Below are 12787 nucleotides of genomic sequence, written 5' to 3'. Positions count from 1 at the left end.
CTAAGGCATATTTACACTGACTAGTCAAGTAACCAATAGAAGAGTGAGCTAATTAATTCCAAACCTAAGAAATACTTGGCTCGATCAATATCCTCTATTTTGAACTATTGATCAAGAAATGCCTGCCTTCAATTTGTTAATAGAAGGAAGATCATTGCTCGCAATTAAAATATCATCAGCATGCACTAGTACTAGCTATAAAACCTTGTGCACAAGTGAACAAAGACTAATCACTCATTGATTAAGCAAACTCACACTGCAACAAGGTAGAAGAAAACTTGTTGGACCAATTCTGAGAGGCCAGTTTAAGGCCATACAAAGATTTAGTGATTTTGCAAAACTGAGAAGATTTCCCCTCACTTCAAAATCCAAGATGTAATCTCATGCACACTTCCTCATCCAACTCGCTGTGAACGAAAGCATTATCTCTCCAAAGTCACGGTTTGAACATGAGATTTAATAAAAAGAAACATAAGACATGGGAGGAGATCATGAAAAAAAAAATTGAATTACCTTCAGTTCCGATCGGAATTGTTCGTTTTGGTATGTAAGTCAGTACAACAAAACCCTTATTATGTCTCGATACAAATTTCAGTCAATAACGAAAAATACCAATCATTCCAACAAAATCCCATGTTGTACTTTGATATATTAGATTTCAATATTTTATGAAATTTTATATATTTTTATAATGTTTTAAACGTTTGTTTTTTTTATAAATTTATTTTAATGACTAAGAATTTTTTATAAAAAAAAAAAAAAAAAAAAATTGTGTTATTATTATGATTTCCAACATGCAGGACAGAGTGCAAAGACAAGGACTTGATTCCTGAATGCAAAAACAGAATAAAATAACGTGCCAGTTGCAGTAATGATGTTAACAGCCCCAACAGAAGATAACAGACGTGAAGAGATGTCTTATAAGCAATGAAATGAAAATAAAATAATAATAATAAAAAAACCCTCTTTGACCGTTTCTTTTCCTACCATCAAAATCCCCCAAATACCATACCAAACCAAAACCATAACGGTAACAACCACCACCCTTACCCCCTTCTTTTTCTCTCTTCCTCTTCCTCCTAATTCCTTTCGCCCAAAAAACCAAACCCAAAACCAAAAACTAAAACTAAAACAACAAAAATAAAAACAAAAAAAAATGTTTCCCTCACATTGACAAAAATCACATTGCACCCCAAAAAAAAAAAAAAAAAAAAAAAAAATGGAACGTAGAAAAACGCTTACCATGAACTGGGACGGTCTGGGCGACAATGACGACGATGATCAATTCTTCGAGTCCTACAACCGCCTCTCCTTCTCCTCTGCCGTTTCCATCAACCTCACCGCCACATGCTGCAGCTCCTCCTCCGACGAGGAAGACGAAGACGATTTCGAAAGCAGCCGTATGTCATTCTCCTCCGCCGTCTCCTCCCTCCGCTCCACCAAACTCCGCCACTTTGACTCCCCTTCCTCCACCTCCTCCTCCTCCGTCATAAATTCGCCGCCCAATTACGATGTCTGGATGTCAACACCAAGTTCCATCAATGAACGCCGAAAACGCCTCCTCCAATGCATGGGCTTAGCCGCCACCGCCAACATCACCACCACCCCCAACAACAACAACAGCAACAGCAAAACCCTCAGCTTTAATCACGTGGTTTCCGATAAAAAAGTCGACACAAACGATCACGATCATGTTTCTTCTCCGAAAAAAGAACAACCCAAACCACAACAACAACATAAACAAGAAGAAGAAGAAGAATACAATGTTGTTTCTACGGCGCTTCCACATTCGCCTTCTCAATGTCCAATCGTCCTCGTACGCTCGCGCTCAGAGGGAGACATTCAAAGCGATTCGTTTTCGCTATCCACGCGTAGGAAAGAGGAGCTCATTGGTACAATATCGAGGCAACGTCTCACGAGAACGTACTCCGTGATATTAGCCCAACATGCTCGGATATGTACCTATACGGATTCAATCTCTCCTAATGAAGCTCGTTCCAGACTGGGACGGAGGCGATCGATACGACGCAGCAGCGCGCTGTCGTCGGTATTGTCTTCCAAGGGAAGGTTGGGGGCTTTCTTTCTGATCAAGAGTTTGGATACAGGGAAGGAGTTTGTGGTGAGTGAATATGATGAAGATGGGATGTGGAATAGGCTGAGTGATCTTCAAACTGGGAAGAAGATGACAATGGAAGAGTTCGAGAAATGTGTAGGGTATTCGCCGGTTGTTAAGGAGCTAATGCGTCGAGAAAATGTGTCGAGGAGGAACGAGATCATCGATAGGAAAGTGAGTGCAAATTCTTATTTTTCCAAGAGTTTGAGGATGAGCAAGAAAGGAGGTGCTGCTTTGTTGAAGAATGTGAAAGGTTTGGCCAATTCGATGAGTGGACTAATGGGTGAAAAGGAGAGAGAGCTTTCGCAGGTTTCTTCGCCGGTTGTAGAGCAGAAACCGATCAAGAATTCATCGTCGTCGGAATGGACAAAAGTCCGGCAGAGCGGGAAGTCGTTTAAGGAGTTATCTGCTTTGCATTTGTGTCAAGAAATTCAGGGTCATGAAGGGTCGATTTGGTGCATTAAGTTCAGTCAAGATGGGCGGTTTCTTGCAAGTGCAGGGGAAGACAGAGTAATTCATGTGTGGGAAGTGCAGGAATGTGAGGTCATGTCATTGAGGTCAGGGGAGGAAGGGAGTATGAGTCCTAATATATCACCTCTTCAACTGTCGTTGTGTGCTTCCAGTTCTCTGGATAGACCTGGGATTGGAGAGGTCACGCCATTACCATCAGAGAAGAAGAGACGAGGAAAGTCCAGTACAAGAAAAGGGAACTCAGCTCCAGACTATGTTTATGTCCCGGAAACTGTGTTCTCGTTCTTGGAAAAACCTGTCTGCTCCTTCCAAGGTCATCTGGATGATGTTTTGGACCTGTCCTGGTCCAAATCTCAGGTCAGCCTGCTTCTCACCCTTCATGTACAAACAAATCTCAAGAAATTCAGCATTTTTTGTAAAGAGAAATTAATTGATTGTTTTCATTGTGTTTGTATAGATAGCTTTTCTTCACATTTGCTATATACATAGTCATGCAGAGATTTAATATAACCAGGTCCAATTGGAATGGATTTGCAGCTGTTGCTTTCATCTTCAATGGACAAAACTGTCAGGTTATGGGACTTGGAAAGCAAGAGCTGTCTAAAGTTGTTTTCCCACAACGATTATGGTGAGATGTCTAACCATGTTTCCAAATTGGTATTCTTGACTTCATTTTGGTCAAACATTGGTATTCTTTTCTTAAATGTCTTACTATGTCTATTTTGAGTCTAACATAGGGTTTGTTTGGCATCAGTTTATTTGGTTTTTTGCTGATTTTTTTTGTTGTTTTTGAAAAAGTAAGTTTACTTTTATGAGGACTCTTTTGACATGGGAATTTTGGTTTTGCAGTAACTTGCATACAGTTCAATCCTATTGACGACAACCATTTCATCAGTGGCTCACTTGATGCAAAGGTTCGAATATGGAACATACCTGAACGGCACGTTGTGGACTGGATTGACTTTCATGAAATGGTTACTGCAGCATCTTACACCCCTGACGGCCAGGTCCAGTTAAATTGAATTTTTCAGGATGTTTTGTGTCTCATACTCTTGAATAAAGTCATAATTTTCAGAGGGAAGCTCACTTCAGTTTAACCGAATCTCAGTAAAATAGGATCAACTTAGTAAATATCACAATCAAAAGCTTTTGTTTCCAAATACAATAAGCATGGCTTTATTCCTTTAGTGAAAATTTATGTTTTGGAAACTGTAGGGTGCCATCATTGGTTCACACAAAGGAATTATTCGCATGTACAGCACAGAAGGTAAGAGTTCCTTTAGTTGTTTCTGTTTTATACATATTTGCTAAGAATTCAATTGAACCCCTGTTGAACATTATTCTCCTTTCTAATATAATCATATAAAAACCAAAGCCTATATGTTGATTCCACTGTATTTGTTGACCTAGATTGTAAAATAGATCAAATATGCCAGATTGATATTCAAACAAAGAAGAAATCTCAAGCTAAAAAGATTACTGGGTTGCAGGTAATTCTACTTTTCAGTTTCTAGTTCTGTCCCTTTTTGTTTTCTTGTGATGCTGTGTGCCTAAGAGGCATGTAACTTTGTTTATGAACAGTTTGCCCCAGGAAATCCATCTCAAGTGCTTGTTACTTCAGCTGATTCCCGGATTAGAATTTTGGATGGTCCTGATGTCACTCAAAAATTCAAAGGTATCTTCATAATCATAGGAGCAGAAGTCTCTACCTTTTAGCTGGTGTGTTTTAACCTTTTTCTGGTTATGGTAATGGGTTTGTTGGTTGGATATATAGCAGGTTTTCGAAATACAAGCAGCCAAATTTCAGCTTCTTTTAGTCAAGATGGGAAATATATCGTTACTGCAAGTGAAGATTCTCAAGTTTATGTTTGGAAGCATGAAGAGCCCAGAAATGCTGGGACAGGAAAATCCAAAAATGTAGTCACCCAATCACACGAGCACTTTCAGTGTAAGGATGTTTCAGTAGCAATCCCATGGCCAGGTACCATAAAGGGTGAACCACCAACCGTGTCAGTGCAATCTAAAAGACAATCCAAACGCCTTACCTCACAACTACCTTCTTCTGGAGGGTCACCGACCAAACAAGACAACTCTGCAATCAGTAAAGGACACTTGCCATCTCTTCCAACAACTTCTGCTGGAGGATCGCCAACCAAAGAAGAAAACTTTGTAAACAGTAAAAGACACTTGCCACCTCTTCCCAAGAAAAGCACTAATGTTTCAGAGAGTGTTTCAACTCCGCCAGAAGAAGAGCTTGCTTATGTTTCTCGTACAGATTCTGGGATTGGCGAGTCATTCACTTCACTTTCTGCCTTGTTTAGATACGGTGATTCACCTTCTATATCTGCTGCCAATCCATCGTCTTCATCTTGGTCTTGGTTTGATGCTGGTAATAACCATGTGACCCATACCACCCAACCAACAGCATGGGGCTTAGTAATTGTGACAGCAGGATTGGGAGGTGAAATCAGGGCTTACCAAAATTTTGGGTTACCGCGTAGGATTGGCCGCCAAACAAACATTTTTGGAGGCCCTACATGAGTGGATTTCTATTGGTAATTAAAGATAAAAGCATTCCTTTTTTATGGCAAAACTTCTGCATATAACATCAATTATGCAACATGAGAATATAATCCTTACATGCGGGAGTTGCTCCATTCCAGTGAAATCAAACTGCAGGACTGGTATTTAATATTCTATATGCCAAAAGTTCCTCACAATAGTTTTTGTAAATTATAGTTGATCCACTCCCACATAATTGATGCCTATATGTGTCTACTCCAAATCATAGGTGTTTTGATTTTCTACATATCATTGGAGGCCATGATCAGATGTAATTGTATATCATGTAACATATGGCAATGAATGATAGTTCCTGAGTTCAAATCCTATATAAATGCATCTAAGTGTTCCATCTTGATGAATATTACATACCTCACAAAATAGACTCTATTTTGGTCTCCTTGATCGGTACCGTTGAAGGGGTGTATGCACAGGAGATTCTGTGCCAGCATCTGGCTGGTGTTTACACATCAGATCAGGTCCGCATTAAATATTACACTAGGTTAGATCATTTTCTTATGGTTTTGCTCACTTGCATAATTCTTTTGTTAGTTATTTTCTTATTGCGTTTGGTCTACTTGCAAAATCATTGCAAACAACAAAGTAATTCTAGTAATTTCTACAACTGAGTTTGTGCTAGGAAAGAAAAAACAATAAAAGGTCATTGATTCTATTTGTGGCTAAGAAAAATCACTGGGTGCAACAAAAGAGTAAGGGTGGGTTCAAGTTGACGACAATCATAGAGCTCCATTGTTGTACTTTGCAAGAGCAACAGAAGAGAGAACTTTGTTGGCCATTATTTATTTACTAGTTATTCATATGATACACCTAAAACAAAGACAGTGTGTTTTCCATAAACTGTGACATTTAATCATTTCTTCCAAAAGATGATCCAACGTTTGTTTTTGGACTTTTTTTTTTTTCATGCCATATTTCTGTAGAAGTTTTCCTGTTTGAAGTGTAAACGATTTGTCATAATGGTTAAAAAATAAAACTACATTCATTTAGGTATCTGGTCATCTTTTTTGGATTTTTTTTCATGCCATATTTCTGTAGAAGTTTTCCTGTTGGAAGTGTAAACGATTTGCCATGAAGGTTAAAAAAAAAAAACGACATTCATCTAGGTATCTGCTCATCTTTTTAAATCCAAAGCAGTTGAACCATTGTTCTGATAGTGAAACAACATTCAAACTTTGCCGTTTAACCTTGACTAAAAATGAAACCGGAGGTTGTTTGTCAGTTGGAAGATGACAGCATTTCTTTCATCCCTACAATCCATGTGACAGGTGAGCATTTTTACTGCAAGATATTTCTTGAAGCTTTTGACCAAGTTGGAGAGAGAGAGAGAGAGAACGATGAGAGTTGGTCCTAAAGTTTTATTTAGTGGTTCTCATCTATTTTTCATCTATGGTAACTCTGGGGTATGGTATCCACTATGATCAACATCCTTTATTTTAAGTTTTTATTAATAGAAGAAGATAGATTTTATATTCATTTGATTTGTATTACATCAGAAGAGATATGGTTTTCCAGAAAAATTGGTACAGCATTTGAATGAAAGCACAAGCATCTTCCATATGTTGGGCACGCCTTGCCAATCTATGTGCTTCTATCTTCCCTCTCCTTCCTACATGGAGATAACTTCCATCTTCTAAAACCTCTTAAACCACTCCTTGCTTTATCAATGATATCCCCCACTTTGGACGGATTGGTTCTTTTAATATTAGATCACCTACCATCATCATAACTGAGTCACCTTCCAAGATCACTTCTAAATGGTGGAGATTATTTAATACACACACACACGAAATAACCGCAGATATTAAAAACACTTAAAAATAAATGGTTATGACCATAGTGAAAGAAATACTCAAAAACATAGAGAAACCTCAAACTATACTAGCACTGATTAGTTTGTTGAGGCTCTAGAGCCAACCCCAAAGTTTTGGGTTGTTGGTGTGGTTGTATAGTATCCATGAGTGGAAATCAATTCCAGACATAGTTTCTTTTCCTTCATAAATAATTACTTTTGGTGAGAGACTAACCAAAGATTCAGGCTTTATAAATTAGCATAGATAACAGTAGCACTAAATCAACAAACAATCAAACAAAACCTAAAACCCAAAGAAACTCTCAAGTTTAATGAATTTTCCATACTTCTAACCTGGCTTGTGGAACTTGGGTTGCACATTCTGTTATTAGAAGTGAGAATGTGCATATAGATAGTCAAATATAAGTAGCACTAATACATTCTCAACAATACTGAAAGAATCCTCCAAAACAACAAAATTGAACATTAAGAACTCATCACAATTTTTATGAAAAAGAGGTCCAGCCATATTTAATCATTCCTATGGCTCAACTTACATTTTTCAATTGTCTAATAAATAAATCAGACTAAGGAAATGACTTTGGATGGAATGATTACCCCAAAAAAATAGATTTTGTGTCCTTGAACATTCTTAAAATAACAACATTACGTGCTGGTCCAATTATGGTAAGTATTCTTTAATTTTTACAGAAATGGAGGCAGAATCACCCATCGCCGTGGATATCTTGGCCTTCCTTCCTTCCCATCAAAAAGCTGCAGATTAAGAAGCGTCCATAATGAGAAAAGATTATTCAAAATTGTAGTAACAAAACAATAGAATCAATCATGCAAATTCACTGTTTGCATATTGCGGTTCTGGATAACAGAGATTAACATCAATTATTCCAAAGAGGGACAGGCCTAAGGAACATTTGACACATAAAACTGAACAGAAATAAAATAAAAACAATGAGAAAAGCACAGACATCTGCTTAGGGTATTCTATAGTTGATCAAGTTCCCAAATTATCTTGGCAGTAGACATCATAATTTAGCCTCTATCCTAAAGCTACACAGGAACAACTCTGCTAAATTTGCTTAACATAGATCGTATCAACTGAAGATCAAAATCTACTCTCAGGAATACCAAGATTTGAATGGTTCCCACAAGAATCTAGATTAATATAAGGCGCATTGACCAACAATATAAATGATCAAAGACAGTTCCTTTATCTGAGCAAAGGCAACTAGTATTTACCTTCTTCAAGCGACGGTGCTTTGCGAGGGCCCAATTAGTCATTATAAAAGCAGCCACCACAAGGAATACATAACCAGCAACAGTTTGTGTTGCAATATTAAAGCCCAGCCACTGATAAATCTCAGTGGTGTAATTTGCACAGGTCACAATATTGAACAAAAACCCATGTGGGATTTGATATCCCCCACTTCCATCAGGACTGCGAAGGCTTTTCAGAATAAGATGGCAATAGAAGTTTGCAATTTGACATATCAACCCAAATCCAAACCCAATCTTCATCTGTAGGTCACTCACTGGGGTGTATAATGGGTGGTTGACATAGTATGCAATGAGTGAGCCAAAAGTCCAATAATATGCACAGTTCCGAAACACATTGGATAGAGGTGAAGTTGCATGGCTAAACCTATGCACAAAAAAAGTTTCCATGATACGTTTGAAGTAATGGAAGCACCAGTAGTACAAGGCATATGTTTGAACCGGGTGGATGATACGCTCCCCTCCATAACCAAAGTACTGATATAATGGAAAGTAGTAGAATATTGGATAGATTATCAGAGGCCCCAAATACTCCCAGAAGAAGAGTGTACGGTAGGAGACCTGTGGACCCAGGTCTTTGAATATTACAGTCAAGTGATCTGATTTTCCATCATAGTAATCTTCAATTTTTTTTTTTCGGATTCAGAACTACAGGTCTTTCTTTGGATCCAGGTTGGACAGGTAGAGTAATACGCTGTCTTGAAGGATAGTATTTTTTGCCTGTTGAACATGAAAATGTAGTTGTATAAGATTTCTGAAATAAGACAAATTAACTATAAAATTAAAAACCAACATTTCTATTAAATGGGAGAAACTAATAGCAATAAAAAAAAAAAGATCAAATATCAAATTAGTTTCAATTTGTTTAACAAATGTAATCCAAACACCAATTATGGACCTTCATTAGCAAAAAAGGGACCCAACCCAGAGTCAACTCAAAATAACTCCAGCTAAGAATTTCCAGAACTTAAGAGGAAAACAAACAATGTGATACATAATTTCAAAACCAATAAGTTATCAACATATCAATAGAAATTGTCGAGCCAGCATGTAATCAATATGAACTGATAACTAAAAAATATAAGGAAGTGATCCAACCTAAAACAAATGGAATGATTTCCTAAATCTTCGTTTATCTGTTTAACAAAATATTTCGATAATTCTGCAGAAAAAGGTAAAAATGTGTAGATATCATCAATTAAGTATATCTATGTTCTTTTAAGGACTCCAAATGGCTAAACAGATCACAAATTAGCATACAGTTTGACATATCAAACGCTCTGAAGAACACTTGTTCAGATATATGAAGAATTTGAGTTTATATCACATTTTAGACCATACTAGATTTAAAATTATATAATTGTTTATGATCATTTTTACAAACTTCATTAGTAATAATTTAACCATTATGGACAACTACTTTAAATGATAAACTTATTATTTGGATCAAAAAATTCATTTCATTTTCTAAAATTAACTGTATATAAATATAATAGTTTTAAGGGTGAGATAAAGTTGAAAAACTAGAATTTAAGTCTCATATTAGTAATTTTACAAATACAAGTTACGCAAGAATTAAAATTTCCTACCTAATCGATGATAAGAATACAATTCCTGCAATTTCTGGGAATTGAAATATTCATGGAAATTCTTACATATACTCTAAGATCGGCAGCATCAATGACAGCTGATAAATATAGAACAAACATCTAGTCATCAACAACAGAAACAACAGACACACATATGTTTTTCAGAACTTACATCGTCGATGTATAGCCTCCTGCAGATCACTCACCGTAGCCTGCAGTGCAGAGCAACAGAAAGAGAAACTAAATTAATCTATGTTTGGTTCCTGAGAAAACCTTAAAATGCAATGCAATAATAAATAATTAGCTTATCAAACTACAGTACTAAAAATTTGCAAAATGAAAGGGAAATGAAGAAATGGTACAGAGTGATTGAGGTCGAGGCCGCCTTTGATGATTTCTCTACCGCTCCGAGTGATAACAGTGACCTTCATGCTTGCTTGGTATTTGGGAATTGCAATGCAATAAAAGTAATCGATTTTGATTTTGATTTTGATTTTGTTGGTGACACTTTCAAGAATGAGGTGGGAGCTTTTAAAGGGCTTGTTGAGACTTTAATGGGGTATGGGGGATAGTTGACCGTTTACAGTTGGAGAGCTAGGCTAACTGAATTTAAATCAAGTTCGGTATATCACCCTATCTAGGACCCTTATAGTGGGGGACCCTTGGAAACATTAGAATTAATTATGGGCGGAAATACATTAATTGTTTTGGTTGTTGGGAGAATGAGAATGTTTGAGTGGAGGAAGGATAGAGACTAGAGAGGATGGATTAAAAAAAATGTAAAATTTTCTTGAGTGTTTGAAATAGAGTATAGAAAATGTAATTTACTAAATGTATTGTTATATTACTTATATTCTTTTTCTTTTTCGGTTAAAGAAGGTATCTGATATAAAAGCAAATTGATAATACAAATATAATCATAAAGTAAAAGCAAAATGATCTCCATGCAAGGCGTATCATAAATTACAAAATCCATGCTGTAAGGTAATTCCTATCTTTGCCAACCAATCAGCGCATTGATCAACTTCCCTAAAGTAATGGTTGATTTTCACACTTGGAATTTACCTAACCAAATCCCTACAATCTAAAATAAGAGATGAATAAGCAATGTTAGTATGCGTCAGGCTTAGGTCTAGTGTCCAGTAATACTGAACCCGTTAAGATAACGACATGTGTCCACTTTTAGACACGTGTCACTATCTGATCAGGTCTAGTGCACTAGATGCACTAGACCTAAGCCAAGCCTTGTTAGTACAAGGCAAATCAGTCATCCAATCCACAAATATGACTTATATGAGTATAGAAAATATTGTAATTTGAATGGACAAAATAATAAATTCCATGTAAGAAATATTTTCTCTCCCACTTTTTCTTCCCATTTGGGAGGATAGAAAAAGGGGATTAGTGGAGTCTATTCTCCCTCATTTCAACTATACTAAATAGAGGAAAATTTTCATTTTTCTTTCTCCAATTCCATCTTCCCCTTTTTCCATTTAGCCAAACATACCATAAAGTTTACATCTCTAGCATTTTTAATCTTTTAAATTTTAAATGAGTGTTAATGGTTACTCAAGTTTCTTTTTTAATGAATGTCATTAGTCCATCAAATTATAAAAAATTAAAAAAATTATATAAAAAAAAGAAAGAAAGATAAGCAATATTAGTCATTCGGTTAACTTTTATTTCTTGTGTCCAATTACGTAAGGACATGACAATTTCTTAATTATGTAACATTTTTATTATTATTAAAAAAAGGTTTTGTTAATGGAAATTTTAGGAAAATACAAAAAAAAAAGTTAAAATAAGTTTTTTTTTTTTTCAAATATTTTCTAAACCAATATTTTTAAGAGATTTTAATTTTTCCCTTTAAAAAACACACACACATAAATTGACCTCTACCAATTTTTATAGGCTATACGTACCTAACTCTTTTATGTCTTGAGCCCTACTAATAAAATTGTCAGTCGTTTTTTATATTTTTTTAACCCAAAATAAATAAATAAATAAATCCAAAGGGTGTGCTAAAACGAAAGCCAAAATTATTTTGTCCAGCTGTGAATGTGATACAGGCGCACCATCGTGCCCAAGAAGCTACCAAGTGGGAATGGGACCACGTTGGGTGCATGATGCATCATATATAATCAATAGTGCGTCGAAAATGAAAAAACAAATGCACCACAACTCCACAGAGCATAACCACAAACACACCTGACTTGGGTAGTTCATAATTGGGTGAGAAACAAAAGGCGGGAAAAAAAAACAACGATGGAGGGAAGCAGAGACCAAGAATCGAGTCCTCTCATCGCCACCATCCAAGACATTCAGAAACGCCTCATTCGACCTTCCTCTCTCAACTCTCCTCCTCCTCAAATCTCATCCCCGTACTCTCTCTCTCTCTCTCTCTCTCTCAATTGCTTAATTAATTTCTTTGAATTTCAATTAATTTTGCTTGTTCAATTCAACTCTTATCGGTGTTTCAATCAGCAAGAAGAAGAAGAAGAAGAAGCAGCTTGAGGATTACTTGGATCCGGTTCTTCTCTCTGCGATCTCCTCCAAGATCGGTCGCGTAAAGAAGCAGAAGGTTCCACTACTTCCAGAGATGAAGAAGAAATTGGTCATGGTCAAGGATTTTGAGTGGCCTGTTGATGAATTGAATGCCTTCGTGGCTGATGCCAGCAGGAGCGACCAAGTCGTGGATCTCAACAACGATTTTATTGAAGAAGAAAGTGAAGAGTCTTGCACTCCGTTTCGGCGTTTTGAGCAATCTGCGTTAAAGCGTTTCAAGGAACTCGATCAACCATAATGGTTGCTCACGTGAAGTAAACAACAATAACCACGATTTGATGCTTATCAAAGTTACTATTCATGTTCATGTAAGTATTATATTTACTGCGTATTGAATCAAGATTAAATATACGAAGACAAAGGAAAATATACATTGATTATGTG

The 12787-nt window shown here is 36.5% G+C and overlaps 2 protein-coding genes across 3 annotated transcripts; one reads left to right on the top strand and one right to left on the bottom strand.

The window, feature by feature from the left end:
* The first annotated feature begins 1219 nt into the window (after positions 1 to 1219).
* Positions 1220 to 5536, top strand: LOC111993001 (uncharacterized). Of its 2 annotated transcripts, none has more exons than XM_024024850.2 (7): positions 1220 to 2941; positions 3122 to 3212; positions 3434 to 3591; positions 3800 to 3851; positions 3995 to 4074; positions 4166 to 4259; positions 4362 to 5536. In XM_024024850.2, the coding sequence occupies exons 1-7, from the start codon at positions 1220 to 1222 to the stop codon at positions 5123 to 5125; spliced, it is 2961 nt and encodes a 986-aa protein (XP_023880618.2). In that variant the 3' UTR covers positions 5126 to 5536. The 2 variants fall into 2 exon arrangements, with proteins under 2 accessions (XP_023880618.2, XP_065633796.1); XM_065777724.1 differs by having other exon boundaries at positions 4359 to 5536.
* Positions 5537 to 7435: 1899 nt separating this feature from the next.
* Positions 7436 to 10609, bottom strand: LOC111992990 (very-long-chain enoyl-CoA reductase-like). Its single transcript, XM_065777723.1, is given in 5 exon segments — positions 7436 to 7730; positions 8214 to 8888; positions 8890 to 8969; positions 10011 to 10050; positions 10201 to 10609. Coding segments are annotated over 5 exon segments (933 nt in total). The 5' UTR covers positions 10270 to 10609; the 3' UTR covers positions 7436 to 7661.
* Between the last annotated feature and the right edge of the window lie 2178 nt (positions 10610 to 12787).

The sequence above is a fragment of the Quercus suber genome, unplaced genomic scaffold (assembly GCF_002906115.3).
Source record: "Quercus suber isolate HL8 unplaced genomic scaffold, Cork oak 2.0 scaffold_162, whole genome shotgun sequence".
In the NCBI taxonomy this organism is placed as follows: domain Eukaryota; kingdom Viridiplantae; phylum Streptophyta; class Magnoliopsida; order Fagales; family Fagaceae; genus Quercus; species Quercus suber.
The sequence above is the reverse complement of the archived record's forward strand: the minus strand, read 5'-3'. Positions and strand labels throughout refer to the sequence as shown.

Bases quoted from the DNA above. Each gene is read 5' to 3' on its own strand.
- LOC111993001 (XM_065777724.1), top strand. From the start codon at position 1,220: ATGGAACGTAGAAAAACGCTTACCATGAACTGGGACGGTCTGGGCGAC. The intron at 3,213-3,433 runs GTGAGATGTCTA...TTGGTTTTGCAG, and splicing joins GTTTTCCCACAACGATTATG to TAACTTGCATACAGTTCAAT. The intron at 3,852-3,994 runs GTAAGAGTTCCT...TTGTTGACCTAG, and splicing joins TCGCATGTACAGCACAGAAG to ATTGTAAAATAGATCAAATA.